General features: G+C 51.3%; 2 protein-coding genes across 10 annotated transcripts in view; one reads left to right on the top strand and one right to left on the bottom strand.

Moving 5' to 3' along the window:
- LOC140732820 (ankyrin repeat domain-containing protein 66) overlaps nt 1-12,019 on the bottom strand; it is a 62,345-nt gene extending 50,326 nt beyond the window's left edge. Inside the window, exon 1 of the mRNA XM_073055452.1 lies at nt 11,866-12,019. Coding sequence (XP_072911553.1) covers nt 11,866-12,004 — 139 coding nt within the window. The 5' untranslated portion in view covers nt 12,005-12,019. The remainder of the gene's footprint in view (nt 1-11,865) is intronic.
- A 7,594-nt stretch (nt 12,020-19,613) lies between these two features.
- Nucleotides 19,614-26,222, top strand: part of pla2g7 (phospholipase A2, group VII (platelet-activating factor acetylhydrolase, plasma)) — a 92,852-nt gene continuing 86,243 nt past the window's right edge. For 2 of the 9 annotated variants that reach the window (XM_073056962.1, XM_073056963.1), the window contains exon 1: nt 19,635-20,434. Coding sequence is in view for 2 of the 9 variants with exons in the window: in XM_073056961.1 (XP_072913062.1) it covers nt 19,861-19,878 (18 nt within the window). In the remaining 7 variants the exon portion in view is untranslated. The other 7 variants (XM_073056961.1, XM_073056970.1, XM_073056966.1 and 4 more) reach the window with 6 other exon arrangements.

The following is a 26,222-nucleotide window of genomic DNA, read 5'->3' on the forward strand; positions in this document are numbered from 1 at the left end:
GGAAGGGACCGTCTGGGTCGGGGATTGCAAGCGACTGTCTGGGTCGCGGATTGCAAGTGACTCTCTGGGTCGGGGATTGGAAGCGACTGTCCGGGTCGGGGATTGCAAGTGACTGTCTGGGTCGCGGATTGGAAGTGACTCTCTGGGTCGCGGATTGGAAGCGACTGTCTGGGTCGGGGATTGCAAGTGACTCTCTGGGTCGGGGATTGCAAGTGACTCTCTGGGTCGCGGATTGCAAGTGACTCTCTGGGTCGGGGATGGGAAGCGACTCTCTGGGTCGGGGATTCGAAACGACTGTCTGGGTCGGGTATTGCAAGTGACTCTCTGGGTCGGGGATTGGAAGCGACTCTCTGGGTCGGGGATTGCAGGCGAGTGTCTGGGTCGGGGATTGCAAGTGACTCTCTGGGTCGCGGATTGGAAGCGACTCTCTGGGTCGGGTATTGCAAGTGACTGTCTGGGTCGGGGATTGCAAGTGACTCTCTGAGTCGGGGATGGGAAGTGACTGTCTGGGTCGCGGATTGGAAGTGACTGTCTGGGTCGGGGATGGGAAGTGACTGTCTGGGTCGGGGATTGGAAGCGACTCTCTGGGTCGGGGATGGGAAGTGACTCTCTGGGTCGCGGATTGGAAGTGACTCTCTGGGTCGCGGATTGGAAGTGACTCTCTGGGTCGGGGATGGGAAGCGACCGTCTGGGTCGGGGATTGGAAGCGACTGTCTGGGTCGGGGATTGGAAGTGACTCTCTGGGTCGGGGATTGGAAGCGACTGTCCCGGTCGGGGATTGCAAGTGACTCTCTGGGTCGCGGATTGGAAGTGACTCTCTGGGTCGCGGATTGGAAGTGACTCTCTGGGTCGGGGATTGGAAGCGACTGTCTGGGTCGGGGATTGCAAGTGACTCTCTGGGTCGCGGATTGCAAGTGACTCTCTGGGTCAGGGATTGGAAGCGACTGTCTAGGTCGGGGATTGCAAGTGACTCTCTGGGTCGGGGATTGGAAGCGACTGTCTGGGTCGGGGATTCGAAGCGACTGTCTGGGTCGGGGATTGCAAGCGACTGTCTGGGTCGCGGATTGGAAGCGATTGTCTGGGTCGCGGATTGCAAGTGACTCTCTGGGTCCGTGATTGGAAGTGACTCTCTGGGTCGGGGATTGCAAGCGACTCTCTGGGTCGGGGATTGGAAGTGACTCTCTGGGTCGGGGATTGGAAGCGACCCTCTGGGTCGGGGATTGCAAGTGACTCTCTGGGTCGGGGATTGGAAGCGAGTCTCTGGGTCGGGGATTGGAAGCGAGTCTCTGGGTCGGGGATTGCAAGCGACTCTCTGGGTCGGGGATTGGAAGTGACTCTCTGGGTCGGGGATTGCAAGCGACTCTCTGGGTCGGGGATTGGAAGTGACTCTCTGGGTCGCGGATTGGAAGTGACTCTCTGGGTTGGGGATTGGAAGCGACCGTCTGGGTCTGGGATTGCAAGCGACTGTCTGGGTCGGGGATTGCAAGTGACTCTCTGGGTCGCGGATTGGAAGTGACTCTCTGGGTCGGGGATTGGAAGCGACTGTCCAGGTCGGGGATTGCAAGTGACTCTCTGGGTCGCGGATTGGAAGTGACTCTCTGGGTCGGGGATTGGAAGCGACTGTCTGGGTCGGGGATTGCAAGTGACTCTCTGGGTCGGGGATTGGAAGTGACTCTCTGGGTCGGGGATTGCAAGCGACTCTCTGGGTCGGGGATTGGAAGTGACTCTCTGGGTCGCGGATTGGAAGTGACTCTCTGGGTCGGGGATTGGAAGCGACCGTCTGGGTCGGGGATTGCAAGCGACTGTCTGGGTCGGGGATTGCAAGTGACTCTCTGGGTCGCGGATTGGAAGCGACTGTCCAGGTCGGGGATTGGAAGCGACTGTCCAGGTTGGGGATTGCAAGTGACTCTCTGGGTCGCGGATTGGAAGTGACTCTCTGGGTCGGGGATTGGAATCGACTGTCTGGGTCGGAGATTGCAAGTGACTCTCTGGGTCGAGGATTGGAAGTGACTCTCTGGGTCGGGGATTGGAAGTGACTCTCTGGGTCGCGGATTGCAAGCGACTCTCTGGGTCGGGGATTGGAAGCGACCCTCTGGGTCGGGGATTGCAAGTGACTCTCTGGGTCGGGGATTGGAAGCGAGTCTCTGGGTCGGGGATTGCAAGCGACTCTCTGGGTCAGGGATTGGAAGTGACTCTCTGGGTCGGGGATTGCAAGCGACTCTCTGGGTCGGGGATTGGAAGCGACCGTCTGGGTCGGGGATTGCAAGCGACTGTCTGGGTCGCGGATTGCAAGTGACTCTCTGGGTCGGGGATTGGAAGCGACTGTCCGGGTCGGGGATTGCAAGTGACTCTCTGGGTCGGGGATTGCAAGTGACTCTCTGGGTCGCGGATTGCAACTGACTCTCTGGGTCGGGGATGGGAAGCGACTCTCTGGGTCGGGGATTGGAAACGACTGTCTGGGTCGGGGATTGGAAGTGACTCTCTGGGTCGGGGATTGGAAGCGACTGTCCAGGTCGGGGATTGCAAGTGACTCTATGGGTCGGGGATTGGAAGCGACCGTCTGGGTCGGGGATTGCAAGCGACTGTCTGGGTCGGGGATTGCAAGTGACTCTCTGGGTCGCGGATTGGAAGTGACTCTCTGGGTCGGGGATTGGAAGCGACTGTCCAGGTCGGGGATTGCAAGTGACTCTCTGGGTCGCGGATTGCAAGTGACTCTCTGGGTCGGGGATGGGAAGCGACTCTCTGGGTCGGGGATTGGAAACGACTGTCTGGGTCGGGGATTGGAAGTGACTCTCTGGGTCGGGGATTGGAAGCGACTCTCTGGGTCGGGGATTGCAGGCGAGTGTCTGGGTCGGGGATTGCAAGTGACTCTCTGGGTCGCGGATTGGAAGCGACTCTCTGGGTCGGGTATTGGAAGCGACTGTCCCGGTCGGGGATTGCAAGTGACTCTCTGGGTCGCGGATTGGAAGTGACTCTCTGGGTCGCGGATTGGAAGTGACTCTCTGGGTCGGGGATTGGAAGCGACTGTCTGGGTCGGGGATTGCAAGTGACTCTCTGGGTCGCGGATTGCAAGTGACTCTCTGGGTCAGGGATTGGAAGCGACTGTCTAGGTCGGGGATTGCAAGTGACTCTCTGGGTCGGGGATTGGAAGCGACTGTCTGGGTCGGGGATTCGAAGCGACTGTCTGGGTCGGGGATTGCAAGCGACTGTCTGGGTCGCGGATTGGAAGCGATTGTCTGGGTCGCGGATTGCAAGTGACTCTCTGGGTCCGTGATTGGAAGTGACTCTCTGGGTCGGGGATTGCAAGCGACTCTCTGGGTCGGGGATTGGAAGTGACTCTCTGGGTCGGGGATTGGAAGCGACCCTCTGGGTCGGGGATTGCAAGTGACTCTCTGGGTCGGGGATTGGAAGCGAGTCTCTGGGTCGGGGATTGGAAGCGAGTCTCTGGGTCGGGGATTGCAAGCGACTCTCTGGGTCGGGGATTGGAAGTGACTCTCTGGGTCGGGGATTGCAAGCGACTCTCTGGGTCGGGGATTGGAAGTGACTCTCTGGGTCGCGGATTGGAAGTGACTCTCTGGGTTGGGGATTGGAAGCGACCGTCTGGGTCTGGGATTGCAAGCGACTGTCTGGGTCGGGGATTGCAAGTGACTCTCTGGGTCGCGGATTGGAAGTGACTCTCTGGGTCGGGGATTGGAAGCGACTGTCCAGGTCGGGGATTGCAAGTGACTCTCTGGGTCGCGGATTGGAAGTGACTCTCTGGGTCGGGGATTGGAAGCGACTGTCTGGGTCGGGGATTGCAAGTGACTCTCTGGGTCGGGGATTGGAAGTGACTCTCTGGGTCGGGGATTGCAAGCGACTCTCTGGGTCGGGGATTGGAAGTGACTCTCTGGGTCGCGGATTGGAAGTGACTCTCTGGGTCGGGGATTGGAAGCGACCGTCTGGGTCGGGGATTGCAAGCGACTGTCTGGGTCGGGGATTGCAAGTGACTCTCTGGGTCGCGGATTGGAAGCGACTGTCCAGGTCGGGGATTGGAAGCGACTGTCCAGGTTGGGGATTGCAAGTGACTCTCTGGGTCGCGGATTGGAAGTGACTCTCTGGGTCGGGGATTGGAATCGACTGTCTGGGTCGGAGATTGCAAGTGACTCTCTGGGTCGAGGATTGGAAGTGACTCTCTGGGTCGGGGATTGGAAGTGACTCTCTGGGTCGCGGATTGCAAGCGACTCTCTGGGTCGGGGATTGGAAGCGACCCTCTGGGTCGGGGATTGCAAGTGACTCTCTGGGTCGGGGATTGGAAGCGAGTCTCTGGGTCGGGGATTGCAAGCGACTCTCTGGGTCAGGGATTGGAAGTGACTCTCTGGGTCGGGGATTGCAAGCGACTCTCTGGGTCGGGGATTGGAAGCGACCGTCTGGGTCGGGGATTGCAAGCGACTGTCTGGGTCGCGGATTGCAAGTGACTCTCTGGGTCGGGGATTGGAAGCGACTGTCCGGGTCGGGGATTGCAAGTGACTCTCTGGGTCGGGGATTGCAAGTGACTCTCTGGGTCGCGGATTGCAACTGACTCTCTGGGTCGGGGATGGGAAGCGACTCTCTGGGTCGGGGATTGGAAACGACTGTCTGGGTCGGGGATTGGAAGTGACTCTCTGGGTCGGGGATTGGAAGCGACTGTCCAGGTCGGGGATTGCAAGTGACTCTATGGGTCGGGGATTGGAAGCGACCGTCTGGGTCGGGGATTGCAAGCGACTGTCTGGGTCGGGGATTGCAAGTGACTCTCTGGGTCGCGGATTGGAAGTGACTCTCTGGGTCGGGGATTGGAAGCGACTGTCCAGGTCGGGGATTGCAAGTGACTCTCTGGGTCGCGGATTGCAAGTGACTCTCTGGGTCGGGGATGGGAAGCGACTCTCTGGGTCGGGGATTGGAAACGACTGTCTGGGTCGGGGATTGGAAGTGACTCTCTGGGTCGGGGATTGGAAGCGACTCTCTGGGTCGGGGATTGCAGGCGAGTGTCTGGGTCGGGGATTGCAAGTGACTCTCTGGGTCGCGGATTGGAAGCGACTCTCTGGGTCGGGTATTGCAAGTGACTGTCTGGGTCGGGGATTGCAAGTGACTGTCTGGGTCGGGGATTGGAAGCGACTCTCTGGGTCGGGGATTGCAGGCGAGTGTCTGGGTCGGGGATTGCAAGTGACTCTCTGGGTCGCGGATTGGAAGCGACTCTCTGGGTCGGGTATTGCAAGTGACTGTCTGGGTCGGGGATTGCAAGTGACTCTCTGGGTCGGGGATTGGAAGTGACCGTCTGGGTCGCGGATGGGAAGCGACCGTCTGGGTCGGGGATTGGAAGCGACTGTCTGAGTCGGGGATTGCAAGTGACTGTCTGAGTCGGGGATTGCAAGCGACTCTCTGAGTCGGGGATTGCAAGTGACTGTCTGGGTCGGGGATGGGAAGTGACTGTCTGGGTCGGGGATTGGAAGCGACTCTCTGGGTCGGGGATGGGAAGCGACTCTCTGGGTCGCGGATTGGAAGTGACTCTCTGGGTCGCGGATTGCAAGTGACTGTCTGGGTCGGGGATTGGAAGTGACTCTCTGGGTCGGGGATTGGAAGCGACTGTCCAGGTCGGGGATTGCAAGTGACTCTCTGGGTCGGGGATTGCAAGTGACTCTCTGGGTCGCGGATTGCAAGTGACTCTCTGGGTCAGGGATTGGAAGTGACTCTCTGGGTCGGGGATTGGAAGCGACTGTCTGGGTCGGGGATTGGAAGCGACTGTCTGGGTCGGGGATTGCAAGTGACTCTCTGGGTCGCGGATTGCAAGTGACTCTCTGGGTCAGGGATTGGAAGCGACTGTCTAGGTCGGGGATTGCAAGTGACTCTCTGGGTCGGGGATTGGAAGCGACTGTCTGGGTCGGGGATTGGAAGCGACTGTCTGGGTCGGGGATTGCAAGCGACTGTCTGGGTCGCGGATTGCAAGCGATTGTCTGGGTCGCGGATTGCAAGTGACTCTCTGGGTCCGGGATTGCAAGTGACTCTCTGGGTCGGGGATTGCAAGCGACTCTCTGGGTCGGGGATTGGAAGTGACTCTCTGGGTCGGGGATTGGAAGCGACCCTCTGGGTCGGGGATTGCAAGTGACTCTCTGGGTCGGGGATTGGAAGCCAGTCTCTGGGTCGGGGATTGCAAGCGACTCTCTGGGTCGGGGATTGCAAGCGAGTCTCTGGGTCGGGGATTGCAAACGACTCTCTGGGTCGGGGATTGGAAGTGACTCTCTGGGTCGGGGATTGCAAGCGACTCTCTGGGTCGGGGATTGGAAGTGACTCTCTGGGTCGCGGATTGGAAGTGACTCTCTGGGTTGGGGATTGGAAGCGACCGTCTGGGTCGGGGATTGGAAGCGACTGTCTGGGTCGGGGATTGCAAGTGACTCTCTGGGTCGCGGATTGGAAGTGACTCTCTGGGTCGGGGATTGGAAGCGACTGTCCAGGTCGGGGATTGCAAGTGACTCTCTGGGTCGCGGATTGGAAGTGACTCTCTGGGTCGGGGATTGGAAGCGACTGTCTGGGTCGGGGATTGCAAGTGACTCACTGGGTCGCGGATTGCAAGTGACTCTCTGGGTCGGGGATTGCAAGCGACTGTCTGGGTCGGGGATTGCAAGCGAGTCTCTGGGTCGGGGATTGCAAGCGACTCTCTGGGTCGGGGATTGGAAGTGACTCTCTGGGTCGGGGATTGCAAGTGACTCTCTGGGTCGCGGATTGGAAGTGACTCTCTGGGTCGGGGATTGCAAGTGACTCTCTGAGTCGGGGATGGGAAGTGACTGTCTGGGTCGCGGATTGGAAGTGACTGTCTGGGTCGGGGATGGGAAGTGACTGTCTGGGTCGGGGATTGGAAGCGACTCTCTGGGTCGGGGATGGGAAGTGACTCTCTGGGTCGCGGATTGGAAGTGACTCTCTGGGTCGCGGATTGGAAGTGACTCTCTGGGTCGGGGATGGGAAGCGACCGTCTGGGTCGGGGATTGGAAGCGACTGTCTGGGTCGGGGATTGGAAGTGACTCTCTGGGTCGGGGATTGGAAGCGACTGTCCCGGTCGGGGATTGCAAGTGACTCTCTGGGTCGCGGATTGGAAGTGACTCTCTGGGTCGCGGATTGGAAGTGACTCTCTGGGTCGGGGATTGGAAGCGACTGTCTGGGTCGGGGATTGCAAGTGACTCTCTGGGTCGCGGATTGCAAGTGACTCTCTGGGTCAGGGATTGGAAGCGACTGTCTAGGTCGGGGATTGCAAGTGACTCTCTGGGTCGGGGATTGGAAGCGACTGTCTGGGTCGGGGATTCGAAGCGACTGTCTGGGTCGCGGATTGGAAGCGATTGTCTGGGTCGCGGATTGCAAGTGACTCTCTGGGTCCGGGATTGGAAGTGACTCTCTGGGTCGGGGATTGCAAGCGACTCTCTGGGTCGGGGATTGGAAGTGACTCTCTGGGTCGGGGATTGGAAGCGACCCTCTGGGTCGGGGATTGCAAGTGACTCTCTGGGTCGGGGATTGGAAGCCAGTCTCTGGGTCGGGGATTGCAAGCGACTCTCTGGGTCGGGGATTGCAAGCGAGTCTCTGGGTCGGGGATTGCAAGCGACTCTCTGGGTCGGGGATTGGAAGTGACTCTCTGGGTCGGGGATTGCAAGCGACTCTCTGGGTCGGGGATTGGAAGTGACTCTCTGGGTCGCGGATTGGAAGTGACTCTCTGGGTTGGGGATTGGAAGCGACCGTCTGGGTCGGGGATTGGAAGCGACTGTCTGGGTCGGGGATTGCAAGTGACTCTCTGGGTCGCGGATTGGAAGTGACTCTCTGGGTCGGGGATTGGAAGCGACTGTCCAGGTCGGGGATTGCAAGTGACTCTCTGGGTCGCGGATTGGAAGTGACTCTCTGGGTCGGGGATTGGAAGCGACTGTCTGGGTCGGGGATTGCAAGTGACTCACTGGGTCGCGGATTGCAAGTGACTCTCTGGGTCGGGGATTGCAAGCGACTGTCTGGGTCGGGGATTGCAAGCGAGTCTCTGGGTCGGGGATTGCAAGCGACTCTCTGGGTCGGGGATTGGAAGTGACTCTCTGGGTCGGGGATTGCAAGTGACTCTCTGGGTCGCGGATTGGAAGTGACTCTCTGGGTCGGGGATTGCAAGCGACTCTCTGGGTCGGGGATTGGAAGTGACTCTCTGGGTCGCGGATTGGAAGTGACACTCTGGGTCGGGGATTGGAAGCGACCGTCTGGGTCGGGGATTGCAAGCGACTGTCTGGGTCGGGGATTGCAAGTGACTCTCTGGGTCGCGGATTGGAAGTGACTCTCTGGGTCGGGGATTGGAAGCGACTGTCTGGGTCGGGGATTGCAAGTGACTCTCTGGGTCGCGGATTGCAAGTGACTCTCTGGGTCAGGGATTGGAAGCGACTGTCTGGGTCGGGGATTGCAAGCGACTGTCTGGGTCGAGGATTGGAAGTGACTCTCTGGGTCGGGGATTGGAAGTGACTCTCTGGGTCGGGGATTGCAAGCGACTCTCTGGGTCGGGGATTGGAAGCGACCCTCTGGGTCGGGGATTGCAAGTGACTCTCTGGGTCGGGGATTGGAAGCGAGTCTCTGGGTCGGGGATTGCAAGCGACTCTCTGGGTCAGGGATTGGAAGTGACTCTCTGGGTTGGGGATTGCAAGCGACTCTCTGGGTCGGGGATTGGAAGCGACCGTCTGGGTCGGGGATTGCAAGCGACTGTCTGGGTCGCGGATTGCAAGTGACTCTCTGGGTCGGGGATTGGAAGCGACTGTCCGGGTCGGGGATTGCAAGTGACTGTCTGGGTCGCGGATTGGAAGTGACTCTCTAGGTCGCGGATTGGAAGCGACTGTCTGGGTCGGGGATTGGAAGCGACTGTCCAGGTCGGGGATTGCAAGTGACTCTCTGGGTCGCGGATTGCAAGTGACTCTCTGGGTCGGGGATGGGAAGCGACTCTCTGGGTCGGGGATTGGAAACGACTGTCTGGGTCGGGGATTGGAAGTGACTCTCTGGGTCGGGGATTGGAAGCGACTCTCTGGGTCGGGGATTGCAGGCGAGTGTCTGGGTCGGGGATTGCAAGTGACTCTCTGGGTCGCGGATTGGAAGCGACTCTCTGGGTCGGGTATTGCAAGTGACTGTCTGGGTCGGGGATTGCAAGTGACTGTCTGGGTCGGGGATTGGAAGCGACTCTCTGGGTCGGGGATTGCAGGCGAGTGTCTGGGTCGGGGATTGCAAGTGACTCTCTGGGTCGCGGATTGGAAGCGACTCTCTGGGTCGGGGATTGCAAGTGACTGTCTGGGTCGGGGATTGCAAGTGACTCTCTGGGTCGGGGATTGGAAGTGACCGTCTGGGTCGGGGATGGGAAGCGACCGTCTGGGTCGGGGATTGGAAGCGACTGTCTGAGTCGGGGATTGCAAGTGACTGTCTGAGTCGGGGATTGCAAGCGACTCTCTGAGTCGGGGATTGCAAGTGACTGTCTGGGTCGGGGATGGGAAGTGACTGTCTGGGTCGGGGATTGGAAGCGACTCTCTGGGTCGGGGATGGGAAGTGACTCTCTGGGTCGCGGATTGGAAGTGACTCTCTGGGTCGCGGATTGCAAGTGACTGTCTGGGTCGGGGATTGGAAGTGACTCTCTGGGTCGGGGATTGGAAGCGACTGTCCAGGTCGGGGATTGCAAGTGACTCTCTGGGTCGGGGATTGCAAGTGACTCTCTGGGTCGCGGATTGCAAGTGACTCTCTGGGTCAGGGATTGGAAGTGACTCTCTGGGTCGGGGATTGGAAGCGACTGTCTGGGTCGGGGATTGGAAGCGACTGTCTGGGTCGGGGATTGCAAGTGACTCTCTGGGTCGCGGATTGCAAGTGACTCTCTGGGTCAGGGATTGGAAGCGACTGTCTAGGTCGGGGATTGCAAGTGACTCTCTGGGTCGGGGATTGGAAGCGACTGTCTGGGTCGGGGATTGGAAGCGACTGTCTGGGTCGGGGATTGCAAGCGACTGTCTGGGTCGCGGATTGGAAGCGATTGTCTGGGTCGCGGATTGCAAGTGACTCTCTGGGTCCGGGATTGGAAGTGACTCTCTGGGTCGGGGATTGCAAGCGACTCTCTGGGTCGGGGATTGGAAGTGACTCTCTGGGTCGGGGATTGGAAGCGACCCTCTGGGTCGGGGATTGCAAGTGACTCTCTGGGTCGGGGATTGGAAGCCAGTCTCTGGGTCGGGGATTGCAAGCGACTCTCTGGGTCGGGGATTGCAAGCGAGTCTCTGGGTCGGGGATTGCAAGCGACTCTCTGGGTCGGGGATTGGAAGTGACTCTCTGGGTCGGGGATTGCAAGCGACTCTCTGGGTCGGGGATTGGAAGTGACTCTCTGGGTCGCGGATTGGAAGTGACTCTCTGGGTTGGGGATTGGAAGCGACCGTCTGGGTCGGGGATTGGAAGCGACTGTCTGGGTCGGGGATTGCAAGTGACTCTCTGGGTCGCGGATTGGAAGTGACTCTCTGGGTCGGGGATTGGAAGCGACTGTCCAGGTCGGGGATTGCAAGTGACTCTCTGGGTCGCGGATTGGAAGTGACTCTCTGGGTCGGGGATTGGAAGCGACTGTCTGGGTCGGGGATTGCAAGTGACTCTCTGGGTCGCGGATTGCAAGTGACTCTCTGGGTCGGGGATTGCAAGCGACTGTCTGGGTCGGGGATTGCAAGCGAGTCTCTGGGTCGGGGATTGCAAGCGACTCTCTGGGTCGGGGATTGGAAGTGACTCTCTGGGTCGGGGATTGCAAGTGACTCTCTGGGTCGCGGATTGGAAGTGACTCTCTGGGTCGGGGATTGCAAGCGACTCTCTGGGTCGGGGATTGGAAGTGACTCTCTGGGTCGCGGATTGGAAGTGACACTCTGGGTCGGGGATTGGAAGCGACCGTCTGGGTCGGGGATTGCAAGCGACTGTCTGGGTCGGGGATTGCAAGTGACTCTCTGGGTCGCGGATTGGAAGTGACTCTCTGGGTCGGGGATTGGAAGCGACTGTCTGGGTCGGGGATTGCAAGTGACTCTCTGGGTCGCGGATTGCAAGTGACTCTCTGGGTCAGGGATTGGAAGCGACTGTCTGGGTCGGGGATTGCAAGCGACTGTCTGGGTCGAGGATTGGAAGTGACTCTCTGGGTCGGGGATTGGAAGTGACTCTCTGGGTCGCGGATTGCAAGCGACTCTCTGGGTTGGGGATTGGAAGCGACCCTCTGGGTCGGGGATTGCAAGTGACTCTCTGGGTCGGGGATTGGAAGCGAGTCTCTGGGTCGGGGATTGCAAGCGACTCTCTGGGTCAGGGATTGGAAGTGACTCTCTGGGTCGGGGATTGCAAGCGACTCTCTGGGTCGGGGATTGGAAGTGACTCTCTCGGTTGCGGATTGGAAGTGACTCTCTGGGTTGGGGATTGGAAGCGACCGTCTGGGTCGGGGATTGCAAGTGACTCTCTGGGTCGCGGATTGCAAGTGACTCTCTGGGTCAGGGATTGGAAGCGACTGTCTGGGTCGGGGATTGCAAGCGACTGTCTGGGTCGAGGATTGGAAGTGACTCTCTGGGTCGGGGATTGGAAGTGACTCTCTGGGTCGGGGATTGGAAGCGACTGTCCAGGTCGGGGATTGCAAGTGACTCTCTGGGTCGCGGATTGGAAGTGACTCTCTGGGTCGGGGATTGCAAGTGACTCTCTGGGTCGCGGATTGGAAGTGACTCTCTGGGTCGGGGATTGCAAGCGACTGTCTGGGTCGGGGATTGCAGGCGAGTGTCTGGGTTGGCCCTGACTCCTGGTGGGAGTGGAGATGGCTACAGGACCTGGATCGCAGGGAGAGGGGCGAAGGTTCGCGCTGCAGACACCCCGCCACCCGACCTTTAGCTGCCGCCCAGTGTAGCGGGGTCCGATCGCCCCAGTCCGGATCCTTCATGCTCGGGTCGCACGACCCTTTTTGCAGGATCTGCTCCACCAGATCAGTGTCGCCCGCCGCCGCCGCCTCGTGCAGCTCCGACATCCCCGGCGTCACCCAGGCAACCCGGCCAACAGTTCGGGTCGCGCGCACGCACAGGACGCGCCGGGGAGCGCGCGAACCGGTCGGGGCGGTGATACAACCGCTGGGGAATGAGTTGCTGTAAATTCTGAGAGTCATCCTCTACAGCAGTGGAGAAATAAATGGGTGACCACCAGATAGAGGAAAGGAAACGGGGAATGCTTCCGTTCGCAAACCATTTTTCTTGTTGAAACATTGTGGGGCGATATGTTTGGGCAGCCAAGACACTGCAAGTGATTCAGCAGAACAAATGGGACGGAGTGAGGGCATTGCCTTGAAAAAGTATTCAGTCCCCACAACTATTTTCACATTTCACATCTTACTGCCACACACACACACACACACACACACACGCCCATACAAGCGGTGATTGATAAGTTCGTGGCCTTTGGCCCATTTTCTCAGACAGTGCTTACTTGAAATTTCCAATTATCTGAAACAAATACCACCAAGTTATTACTTCAAACTTTCTGCATAATCACTCAAAAGAGTTGAACTGCACGTGCATGCAATGAAAGCTCCAATCACCCCTGCTAAAATGCTGGAGTGAACTCAGCATGTCAGGCAGCATCTATGGAAATGAAAGTCTCGACGTTTCAGGCTGGAAAAAATAGATGAAAAGTCAGCAGTAAGGTGGGGAGACGGGAGGAAGAAGTGTAAGGTAGTCGGTGAGAGGTGAAGTAAAGAGCTGGGAAGTCAATCGGTGAAAGAGATAAAGGGCTGGAGAAGGGGGGATCTGATAGGAGAAGGTAGAACACTAATATCTCTTTCTAGCCAGCAGTGTCCTCCCAGATCCTGAAGGGATAACTGACATCCAATGTTCCCTCCATTTGTAATAACCAGTGTATGCAAAAATCTTGTGCAACTTTTTGCAACTTCTTGTGTGCACTGAATATGTCTTCAATAAAAACAGTATAAATAAGCCCATTCTGAAATCTGCAGATAAATCATAGCAAACTCCACACTGTCAACACCGTCTGCATCAGAAACCAAAAAAGGAAATGTGATTGTGTACAGTCATGAAATATATTGAACATGCCAGTAAGATAGAGTGCACAGTTTAAATTCCTTTGTGTGCTAGTAGCAAAAGATGTGTGCACGCACACACCTTAGAAGGATCATTGTTGACATCCCTTTCTGGCTACCAGAGTAATCCTAAAGTTCAAAGTACATTTTCTATCAAAGTATGTATACAGAATACAACCTTGAGTTTCATTTTCTTGCCGGCAGCCTCAAAACAAAGAAAAACCCCCAACGTGTGAGAAAAGAACAAACAGTGCAAACAATAAAAACAAATAACACACAGAACATTTACCATATAGTCACCAAAAGTGAGTCCACAGCCACGGGACCAGTTCAGCGCTGAGGCCATCAGCAATGGTTGCTGGCAATGACCGCAGAGTCAGTTCAGCGCTGAAGCGAGTAAACCTCGTGGAGTAGTGGGCTGAGCACCGGTTCATCCTTCGTCATCAGCCTTGATGACTTGATCAAATTGCAGAAGTAGTTAAAAAAAACATGAAAAATGCATTGCAGAGTCCCTGAAAATGAGTCCACAGCTGCGGCTCAGCAGTGTGAGTACAGTACTTGAAACACCACAGCAGAGAAGTGCTGGGAAATGGCATTAGTGCAAGTCGATACTAGGCAGTCAGCATGGACACAGTGGAACAAAGGTCCTGTTCCCATACTGTATGTCTATAACTTTGAGGTTAACTAAAAACTAAAATATTGCAGAGGCTGGGAATCTGAATTAAAAAAGGAAAATGTTTGAAAAGTCAGTAGACAAAGCAGCATCTGTAGAGGGAGAAGCAGATTTAATATTACAAATCAGTGAAATGCTACCTGAACAGCTGATTTCCAAATTTCCAACTTTCTACTTTTTTAATTAGATTTCCAGAAACTGTTGTGGTTACAATTTCAGCATCATTCTCTGCCTAACTGTGCTTTCTCTATTTACACTTCTCCAGACAGTTGGATATGACTAAAAAGCATTCATTTCACTCTCACTAATGGCATGAAATGCAACAGTGTCACCAAGACAACCTTGATCTTCAAATGTACATAGATAATTTATAATTATGTTAAGGGGAAGAAGAAGACAACTAGGGAAAGATTAGGGCCCATTGGAGACTGAAATGGCAATCTGTTTTTGAAGCTGGAGAGTGCATGAGGTTTTAAATGTACATTCCTCATCTATTTTCCAATTGTTCTTTCCATCAGTCCACTTGAGCTCAGTAGTTGGGAAGATGTTGGAGTAGATGATTGTGGAGGCACATGATAAAATAGGCCGTAGTCTGCATGATATTCTCAAGAGAAAATATTCCCTAACAAATCTGTTGGAATCCTTTGAAGAAATAACAAGCTGGATAGATAAAGGAGAATTGGTTAATATTGTGTACTTGGATTTTCAAAAGGCTTTTGACGAGGTGTCACCATTGCTTAACAAGCTATGAGGCCATGGCATTACAGGGAAGATTCTAGCATGGATCAAACAGTGGCAGGAGACAAAAGAGTGGGAATAAAGGGAGCCTTTTCTGACTGGCCACTGGTGACGAGTGGCGTTCCACAGTGTCTATGTAGGGACCGATTCTTTTTATGTTAAATGTCAATGATTTGGTTCTGGTAGACAATCACAAAAAGAGAAAATTTGCAGATGCCAGAAATCCAAGCCAAACGCACAAAATGCAGGAGGAACTCAGTAGGCCAGGCAGCATCTATAGAAAAGAGTACGGTTGATGTTTCAGGCCGAGACCCTTCATACCCAACATACAGTAAATTGTGAGAACCCTTTCTTGAGCATCTCCACTCCATCTGCCAAAAACATAATTTTCCTGATGGCCAATCATTTTAATTCCTATCCCCATTTCCTCTCTGATTTGGCGGTCCATGGCCTCCTATTCTGACACAATGATGTGGTGCTCCTCCACTTGCAGGATGGAGAAACAACACCTCAATTTCTATCTGGAGTAGTCTCCAAGCTGATGGCATGAAAATTGATTTCTTCTTCAATCTTTTTTTTTTCTTTTTTCTCTTCTTTTCCCTTTCCCCTTCGCTCTTATTCTATTCCCCACTCTGGCCTCTTACCCTCCTATCACCTCTCCTCAGTACCCCTTCTTACACCCTTTTATCTTTCCCACCCACACGGCTTCACCTATTGCCTTCTAGCTTGTCCTCCTTCCCCACCCCTCCACTTCTTCTCCCTTCCTTTCCAGTCCTGATGAAGAGTCTCGGCCCAAAACCATTTATTCATTTCCTTAGATGCTGCTTGACTTACTGAGTTCCTCCAACATTTTGTGCATGTTGCTCTAGATTTACAGTATCTGTAGAATCTCTTGTGTTTATGATTTGCTGATAAATGTGACTGATAAGTTCCCAGATATATTCTTTACATAAAATTGGACAGCGTCTGTGAAAAGAGAAATTGTTAGCCTTTCAGATCAATGACTTCTCATTTGAAATAGAAAATCACAAGTACAGGTGCATTTAAATTTCAGACTAGTCTATAGTTTTTTTCTGCTTCCCTCCCTTCTTGAACAGTGGAGTGACATTTGCAATTTTCCAGTCTTCCAGAACCATTCCAGAATCTAGTGATTCTTGAAAGATCATTATTAATGCCTCCACAATCTCTTCAGCCACCTCTGTCAGAACTCGGGTGTACAGGTGACTTATCTACCTTCAGACCTTTCAGTTTCCCAATAACTTGCTCTCTAGTTGTGGTAACTTCACACGCTTCATGAATCCTCTACCACGGGAAAAGTCTGCACATTCGCTCTATCTTAATGAGGGGTGATCTTAAAGAGGTATATAAAATTATGCACCTTATAATTTTATAAAGATCAGCCTTCATTGTAAGTTTCAATGAAAAATGTCCAAACCTGCTTAACCTCTCTCTGTAACTCAGCCCCTTGGGTCCCAGCAGCTCTAGTAAATCTCATCTGCACTTTTTCCAGTTTAATAGCATGTTCCTAAAGCAGAGTTATCAAAACTGGACATAATATTCTCTCTAGTAATAGACATTTCAACCCTGGGAAAAAAATAATACTGCCCATGCCCTATAAACTAGGCAACATCTCATCTGCACCCTCTCCAGTCTTCACACCCCTCATATAGAAGGGCGATCAGAATTGAACGCAATCCTACAAATGCAGCCTGAGTAGAGATTTACATAACTTCCTGAATCTTGAACTCAATGACCTGGCTGTTAAAGGCATGCATACCCATATGGCTTTCAACCCGTGGAGCTATTAACCTGCATCCCAAGCTCCTTCGGTGCATAAACATCAAGCCTCAATGCACACTCCCTGTACGTTCGATCTCGCAAAATGCCACACCTAACATTCTGCCAGATTATATCCAATCTGTCATCTCTCTGCCCATATCTGTAACAGATCTATGTTTCACAATCACGAGGAAATCTGCAGATGCTGGAAATTCAAACAACAACACACACAAAATGCTGGTAGAACACAGCAGGCCAGGCAGCATCTATAGGGAGAAGCGATGTCGACGTTTCGGGCCGAGACCCTTCGTCAGGACTAACCGAAAGGAAAGATAGTAAGAGATTTGAAAGTAGAGGGGGGAGGGGGAAATGTGAAATGATAGGAGTAGACCGGAGGGGGTGGGATGAAGCTAAGAGCTGGAAAGGTGATTGGCGAAAGTGATAGAGCTGGAGAAGGGAAAGGATTATGGGACGGGAGGCCTCAGGAGAAAGAAAGGAGGGGGGGGAAGCACCAGAGGGAGATGGAGAACAGGCAAACAACTAAATATGTCAGGGATGGGGTAAGAAGGGAAGGAGGGGCATTAACGGAAGTTAGAGAAGTCACTGTTCATGCCATCAGGTTGGAGGCTACCCAGCCGGTATATAAGGTGTTCCTCCAACCTGAGTTTGGATTCATTTTGACAAGTGGGAGGAGCCAAAGGAGAAATTATTTAGAGTAAGAACTAATTCTGCTAGACGGATTTCTCCTTTGGCTCCTCCCACTTCCTCCAATCCAAGGGTGTAGCCATGGGCACCCGTATGGGTCCCAGTTATGCCTGCCTTTTTGTTGGCTTTGTGGAACAGTCCATGTTCCAAGGCTATACCGGTATCCATCCCCCTCTTTTCCTTCGCTACATCGACGACTGCATTGGCGCTGCCTCTTGCACACGTGCTGAGCTCGTTGACTTCATTAACTTTGCCTCCAACTTTCACCCTGCCCTCAAATTTACCTGGTCCATTTCCGACACCTCCCTCCCCTTTCTTGATCTTTCTGTCTCCACCTCTGGAGACGGCCTATCTACTGATATCTACTGTAAACCTACAGACTGTCACAGCTACTTGGACTATTCCTCTTCCCACCCTGTCTCTTGCAAAAAGGCTATCCCCTTCTCACAATTCCTCCGTCTCCGCCGCATCTGCTCTCAGGATGAGGCTTTTCTTTCCAGGACGAAGGAGATGTCTTCCTTTTTTAAGCAAAGGGGCTTCCCTTCGTCCACCATCAACTCTGCTCTCAAATGCATCTCTCCCATTTCCCGCACATCTGCCCTCACCCCATCCGCCTGCCACCCCACTCGGGATAGGGTTCCCCTTGTCCTTACCTACCACCCCACCAGCCTCCAGGTCCAACATATAATTCTCCGTAACTTCCGCCACCTCCAACGGGATCCCACTACCAAACACATTTTTCCCTCCCCCCACCCCCTTCTGCTTTTCGCAGGGATCGCTCCCTACGCGACTCCCTTGTCCACTCGTCCCCCCCATCCCTTCCCACCGATCTCCCTCCTGGCACTTATCCTTGTAAACGGAACAAGTGCTACACCTGCCCTTACATTTCCTCCCTCACCACCGTTCAGGGCCCCAGACAGTCCTTCCAGGTGAGGCGACACTTCACCTGTGAATCGGCTGGCGTGGTATACTGTGTCCGGTGCTCCCGGTGTGGCCTTTTATATATTGGCGAGACCCGACGCAGACTGGGAGACCGTTTCGCTGAACACCTACGCTCGGTCCACCAGAGAAAGCAGGATCTCCCAGTGGCCACACATTTTAATTCCACATCCCATTCCCATTCCCATTCTGATATGTCTATCCATGGCCTCCTCTATTGTTAAAATGAATCCAAACTCAGGTTGGAGGAAAACACCTTATATACCAGCTGTGTAGCCTCCAACCTGATGGCATGAACATTGACTTCTCTAACTTCTGTTAATGCCCCTCCTCCCCTTCTTACCCCATCCCTGACATATTTAGTTGTTTGCCTGTTCTCCATCTCCCTCTGGTGCCCCCTCCCCCTTTCTTTCTCCCTAGGCCTCCCGTCCCATGATCCTTTCCCTTCTCCAGCTCTGTATCACTTTCGCCAATCACCTTTCCAGCTCTTAGCTTCATCCCCCCCTCCGGTCTTCTCCTATCATTTCACATTTCCCCCTCCCCCCCACTACTTTCAAATCTCTTACTACCTTTCCTTTCAGTTAGTCCTGATGAAGGGTCTCGGCCCGAAACGTTGACATCGCTTCTCCCTATAGATGCTGCCTAGCCTGCTGTGTTCTACCAGCATTTTGTGTGTGTTGTAGTTTCACAATGTCGTCTACACTATCTACAACACTACCCGTCTTTGAATCATTTTGGCCGATAAGTGAAGACTGCAACTCAGCGAAAGCATTACTAACAGTTGCCCCTCCCCCAGTACATTTAGAAAGCTCCGGATTGGCATCAGATTATATCAGCAAATTGCAATCACCCAATGTATTGCAATGGATGGAGGAACCCAGTGTGGATTTTTGAGATTGGGGTTAGCAGAGTCTCCCTTACCAGCATCCACTTTAACCAAAATGTATCTTTTAAACATCAGAATCAGGTTTAATATCACCGGCATATGTCGTGAAATTTGATAACTTTACGGCAGCAGTACAATGCAATACATAATATAGAAAAAATAAGTAAATAAATTACAGTAAATATACGTATACTAAATGGTTAAATTAAAATAGTGCAAAATCAGAAATAGTATGTGTTTTTAAGTGAGGCAGTGTTCGTGGGTTCAATGTCCATTAGGAATCGTATGGCGGAGGGGAAGAAGGGGTTCCTGAATCGCTGAGTGCGTGCCTTCAAGCTATTGTACGTCCCTCCTGATGGTAACAGTGAGAAGAGGGCATGTCCTGGGTGATGGGCGCCGCTTTAATGAGGCACCGCTCCTTGAAGATGTCTTGGACACGGCGGAGGCTCGTATCCAAGATGCAGCTGACTAAAATTACACCCTTCTGTAGCTTCTTTCGGTCTTGTGCAGTAGCCTCCTCCATACCGGAGAGTGATGCAGCCTGTCAGAATGCTCTCCACGGCAAAAACTGAGGCAAAAAACATTCCACTTAACGGCGCAAACACCCACACGCACATCACTGCGCAGGCTTCTTTGTTTCCAAACCTAGAACTAACAAAGGAACTAGCCCTTTAACAATCACAGTGCTTACAGTGAACATTATCCAATACACAGCTGGCCTGTAAAACCGAAGATCCTATTGTAAATAAGTAGAGGCTACGTGCGCATGTGGAAGATACCACTATAATCCCACGGGGCGGGGAGTAGCTTTTTTAATTGGCGTTGAAGGACACACGTCAAATGTTAGTTACTTATAGGGCATCAAGGAATTTACAAAATTCTCAGCTTGAGCCTAACAGTTGTTTGATGTGTTCTACCTCAGAATAGTCAATGTTACGGCCAGTTCCATACTGTAAACGCTTAGTTCTGATTTGTCACCCGATTCCCTAGCTGAATTTACTAGCTTAACATTTACTGATTTCCACACTTTCCTGATTAATTACCCCACTGTCAGGCCAGTACCCTTCAACAATCATGGGTTTGTGGACTCGGGTAATGACAGTCTTTTTATTTACCAAATTTAATGAGTTAGTTCTTTAACTGTTATGCCCCCTTGATTTTTTTAGATCGTGGACCAAAGGGCAACCCGCGGCCTCGGAGTTCACGAGTGCATTACAGAAGGTAGACGACAGCGAAAGGTCTCGGCCCGAAAAGTCAACTGTACTTTTTTCCCATAGATACTGCCTGGCCTGCGGAGCTCCTCCAGCATTTTGTGTGTGTTGTTTGGATTTCCAGCGTCTGCGGATTTTCTGTTTGCACTTCCTCGACGTTGTTATTGAACGCAAGCACCGAACTCCGTCCCCGAGTGGGGAAGTATTTTTGTGTTTTCCTTCCGTAGTCATTGGGGAGAGCGGCCAAAAAGGGAGAGCCCGAACTGGCGGCAAAGTACTAGGTGTGCCGCTAATTGAGATCTGATTGCATTGGTTAACTGACACTTGACGAAGAACCGAACTAAGATAGAAGGGAGAGGGCTTCTGTGGAGCGTTCCCGGCTCGTTCATTAGGACGCTGTCACCTCAGCTCCGGATCCAGCTACTAAGCGTGAAGCGGTAAGAAGTGTTGAATTTATTAAAGCGTGTACTACTGCCAGGGCGGACGAACGCAATAATACAGTAGAAATGAAAGCAAGACAAAAAGACGGTTTTCACACAGTGACAACTAAGTGGGCCTGAACGAAGGGATTGGGGAAGTGGTGATAAAGGCAACAAACGGGCTCGTGCAAAGTCCCAGTCTGGAAAAGGGGGAAGAGCAGTGTGTGGTGTTGCAAACAATGAGATATACACTTTCAGGAAAAGTGTCATTGCTTACTATGTGATTCCAAGACTTAATCGGTGTGGACATTCAGGCTAGCACCGATTTGGTGCCGGCGAGGCTCCCTGGGAAGGACAGTGCTTGAGATGTCTCAATTCAGAGGGCAATGTATCAACTTAATTTTTAGACGCTTCAATTAACAACAGATTTGAGAAGATCGCGAAACCGATGAGCGAGACGAAGGCGATTAGGAATTTATCAAAACGAGTTGGCTGAAATCTGTGCAGTCATATCAGATTATAATTAAGAAGGTATGTGTGAAGAATGTGTATGCGTGACAAGTACTTTGTGAAAGTTGTCAAAATAGGGGAGCTGAAGATGCAGATAACACGATGCAGGTACAGCAGGCAGTGAAGAAAGCTAATGGCATGCTGGCCTTCATAACAAGGGGAGTTGAGTATAGGAGTAAAGAGGTCCTTCTGCAGTTGTACAGGGCCCTGGTGAGACCCCAGCTGGAGTATTGTGTTTAGTTTTGGTCTCCAAATTTGAGGAAGGACATTCTTGCTATTGAGGGAGTGCAGCGCAGGTTCACGAGGCTGATAACCGGGATGGCGGGACTGTCATATGTTGAAAGATTGGAGCGGCTGGGCTTGTATACACTGGAATTTAGAAGGATGAGAGAGGATCTGATTGAAACATATAAAATTATTAAGGGATTGGACACACTAGAGGCAGGAAACATGTTCCTGATGTTGGGGAAGTCCAGAACCAGAGGCCTCAGTTTAAGAATAAGGGGTAGGCCATTTAGAACGGTTGAGGAAAAGCTTTTTCACCCAGAGAGTTGTGAATCTATGCAATGTTCTGCCTCAGAAGGCAGTGGAGACCAATTCTCTGGATGCTTTCAAGAAAGAGTTAGATGGAGCTCTTAAAGATAGCGGAGTCAAGGGATATGGGGAGAAGGCAGGAACGGGGTGCTGATTGTGGTTGATCAGCCATGATCATACTGAATGGCGGTACTGACTCGGAAGGGCCGAATGGCCTACTCCTGCACCTATTGTCTATTGTCTACTGTCTATTGAAATAACAGAAGTTTAGTTATTTGGGCAATTAGAAGTCCGAGCAAAGCTTTTGCGGTAGTTCTGATGAAAGGTTATCATCCTGAAGTGTCAACTCTCTTTAAAAAAAACACTGCTGCTGCCTGATCTGCTGCATCTTTTTGCCATTTCCAGTTTTCACTTCAATAGACGTTTGAACAAAACCTGCTGTGTGGTAGTGAGCAACATTCTCGGTATTGCATCTTGTTTGGGTGACGAGCCCAGGGTGTATGTAGGGAGGGGCTATTGAAGAGTAGAGAAAACCTTTTAAAACTCCCGATCTAGGATTTTAGGAAGCTAGATACAAGTTTGTGAACAATGAAGGAAAGACTAATTTAAACAACCACTTAAAAACAGGATAGGTGGAGGAGATTTAAACTGAAAGCTATAAATAGATAAACATACTGAATGCAAACCAGAGTAGGAAAGTCTTTGGGGTTATTTGAAAAGCAGTTGAATACCGTGAGAGGAATACTATAACTGCTACTCATATGCCCAGTATAGTTCTTTGTTGGAGACACAAGAGACTGCCTTTTATGCTCATATTGACCGTCAAAACATGGAGGAACTATCATGAACTACTACAACCCACCAATGACCCTATGATTTCAGTCTCTGAGGCCAACGTGCCAACTTGAATCCGTTCCAATTTTCCTACCGGAGCAACAGGTCCACAGCAGATACCATCTCATCGGCTCTTCACTCAACCCTGGAGCATCTGGACAGCAAAGATGCTGTCATCATCATCATCATCAGGATGCTCTTTATCGACTACAGCTCAGCATTCAATATCATCATTTCCTCAAAGCTAATCAATAAGCTTCACAACCTTGGCCGCAATACCTCCTCATGCAATTGGGTCCTCAATTTCCTCACTTGCAGATCCCAATCAATTCAGATTGGCAACATCTCCACAGTCTCCATCAGCACAGGTGCCTTACAAGACTGTGTGCCTAGCCCCCTTCTCTACTCACTTTACACTTACGACTGTGTTGCTAAGCATTGCTCCAGTGCCACATTCAAGTTTGTTGACAACACCACTGTGGTAGGTCGAATCAAAGGTGGTGATGAATCAGCTTATAGGAGGGAGATTGAAAATCTGGCTGAGTGGTGCCTCAACACCACCCCTTGTCAGTAAAACCAAGGAGCTGATTATTAACTTCAGGAGGAAGAAACCTGTGGTCCGTGATCCTGTCTTCGTTGAAGGATCAGAGGTGGAGAGGGTCAGCAGCTTTAAATTCCTCGGTGTTATCATTTCAGAGGATCTGTCCTGGGCCCAGTATGTGTGGAATTATGAAGAAAACACTGCAGTGCCTCTAATTCCTTTGGAGCTTGTGAAAATTCGGCATGACGTCTAAAACTTAGACAAACTTCTATAGATGTAGGAGGAGGAGCTTAGGAAAACAATGGAGCCTAACAGCAATTCCTTTGCTTGAATCCTCAGAAACAACTCTATTTCCATCTTTAATATCTCTATTTTTCCCTTTCAGGGTTCTTTTGAAGACCCTGACCTGGAGTTCCATGCTAACTTTGGTTCTTTGTGGGAGTGGGACACGCTCTCGGGGTCTCACGACTTGCCGCTGTTCGATATACCAAGGTCATGGCCTGGAAAACCAGCGCGCCTTCATGGCTCTGGAGGCGGGCGGACTGGAGGTTGATGCCGCTGCAGGGAACTAGTGTGTCGTGGGAGACAGAAGATGGAAAGCAGCAAGCTGGCTGCTGGCTTTGTGCCCAGAGACCCCAGTTCTTAGGGCACAGAACTCGGAAGAAACAGTGCAACAGATTTTTAACATCATAAATCAGCAAGTTATTTGTTATGTCTTCCCTCTCCCTGTGAAACGGCAACACCTCTTTTTCCCTTATTTGAGAGAGAGAGAGCCTGTGCTGTGTCAAATTACTGGGTGAGCGAGTAGTCTTTGTTGTTCAGCAAAATTTTTACCTTTATTAATGCTTTGCTGCACCAATAGTGCTTGTGTGGGGGGGGGAGTCATTGCTTTGCTGTTGCTTTTGCGTGGGAGGGGTGAGCTTTTAACATTTAACTGTCATTCATTCTTCGGGGCACTCCTCTGTTTTCGTGGATGTTTGTGAAGAAGAAGCATTTCAGGATGTATATTCTATACGTTTCTCTGACATAAAATGTACCTTTGAAATCTTTGGGATGTGTGGTGGATAGTATATTGACTGACTGCTTCACAGCCTGGTATAGAAACACCAATGCCCTTGAATGGAAAATCCTATAAAAGTAGTGGATATGGCCTAGTCCATCACAGGTAAAGTCCTCCCCACCATTGAGCACTCCTACATGAACCATTTTATCACTAGAAAGCAGCATCCATCATCAGGAACCCCTACCACGCAGGTCATGCTCTCTTCTCACTGCTATAATCAGGAAGAAGGTACAGAAACCTCATGACTCACCAGCAGGTTCAGGAACAGTTCTTGCCCCTCAAACATGATGCTCTTGAACTACTGAACTTCATTTGCCCCATCATTGAAAAGTTCCCACAACCTATGGACTGACTTTCAAGGACTCTTCACTTCATATTTATTGTTTATTTCTTTTCTTTTGTATTTGCACAGTTCATTGTTTTTCTGCACACTGTTTGAATGCCCAAGTTGGCACGGCCTTTCATTGATTCTGTTATAGGGACTATTAGGGACCAATTGAGTATACCTGCAAGGAAATGAATCTCAGGGTTTTATATGATATACTGTATATGTAATTTGATAATAAACTTGCTTTGATCTTTGGAACATATTGGAATCTCAACCTATAATAAGTTGCTGGAAGAATTCATTGGGTCAAGCAGCACCTATGGAGGCAAAGGGATGATATAATTGGAAGTTGTCAAACTGGTAGAGAACATGAGGGGTGCAATAGATGTAGGTGAGAAGGGATTGGACAAGAGATGGGTTGGGTATCGAAGTATGAAGAGGTGAGCCTGATGGAACTAGAGCAGGCAAAAACAACAGGTCTACTAGAGCAGTCCTGTTTGTAGAAAATGTGTTAGAGATGAAAGTGGGCAGCGTAGTTTGGGATACTATGATAGCAAGGCTAGATATCCTGATGTACTGAGATTTTTAATTGTCTGAGAGATGGTGGCCTGGTGTTTGTTGATGGGGTCATGGTCTAAGGGGGAGGTATGAGGAAATATCAACTGTCTCCTGGCCTCTGCAAGGTACTGTAGTAGTCTGCGCCAGACAACACCCACCACCTTCTGCGGATTGGTGCAAAGTGAATATTGAAAGGGGCTAAAGTTGGAATGGGTAATTGGATTGGGAAAGTTCATGCCATGTTGGCAATTAGAAATGGAAAAAGGTCAAAAGAGGGTAAGAGGCCAGAAGGAGGTGTACAAATGGAGGGCAAGTGCTGGAAATGTGTCACCAGTGGGGAGATGGATTCCCTGCTGAAGAAGTTGCCTCAGTGGTGAAGAATATAGAAGAAGAGCTCTGTCATGTTGGTTCTGGAATTTTTTGAGGTGTGTGCACGATGGTACAAAAGTGAGGCTGTGCTGAGAACTGACAGCATGGTGTTAGAGGGAGTTTGTGGTGGGGGTGGTACGTGTGGTGCTGGGGTGAGGGGCAAGGCCAAAGGACCATCACTTTACCTTAATGGATGATGCTTGTCTTGTTCTTCCAGCAGCTTAATTTTTCTTACATTTCCTTATTTGTGTCCCATCTTTTAATCTTTAAGACCATAATACATAGGAGCTGAATTAGGCCATTTGGCCCATCAAGTCAGCTCTGCCATTCCATCATGGGTGATTTATCATTCCTCTCAATCCCATTCTCTTGACTTTTCCTTGTAACCTTTGACATCCTGACTAATCAAGAACCTATCAACCTCTGCTTTAAATATATTCAATGACTTGGTCTCCACACCCACCTGTATTAATGAATTCCACAGATTCACTACCCTCTGGCTAAAGAAATTCCTCCTCATCTCTGTTCTAAATGAACATCTCTCTATTCTTAAGCTGTGCCCTTTGGTCCTTGATTCTTATTATTGGAAACCATCCTACCTCTATCCCGACTTTTAGATATAATCAAGGTGACTATACCCTTACAGCTGGTTTGCTCATTCTGTGGTGGACTGCTATGTAAGATTATAGAGTTATAAAATAGTACCACACAGTAAAAGGCCCTTTGGCCCATCTAGTCCATGCTGACTATAAATAGTCCCATTGGCCTGCATCTGGACCATAGCCCTCCATAACTTAATGTTTTCACTTAAGAATGCAAAAAAAACTAATTTTATTAGGTGAAAGTGGAAAGTATCCTGCTCAATTTTCAGTGTGAATGGCATAATCTGTCAGAAGAATCATTGAATGATACAATTGTTTTAGCTTGTAACTTGGGTGTTTATTTGATCTGTGATTAACACTAACTAAAGCAAAGTTATTTTGATCTTGGGACCATTATGGTTGTGTGTAATCTGAACAAGCTCTCACCATAGTGATAGCTTCAAGGTTTTTTTAATTATTAGAACATA

The sequence above is a fragment of the Hemitrygon akajei genome, chromosome 9 (genome assembly GCF_048418815.1).
Source record: "Hemitrygon akajei chromosome 9, sHemAka1.3, whole genome shotgun sequence".
NCBI lineage: Eukaryota > Metazoa > Chordata > Chondrichthyes > Myliobatiformes > Dasyatidae > Hemitrygon > Hemitrygon akajei.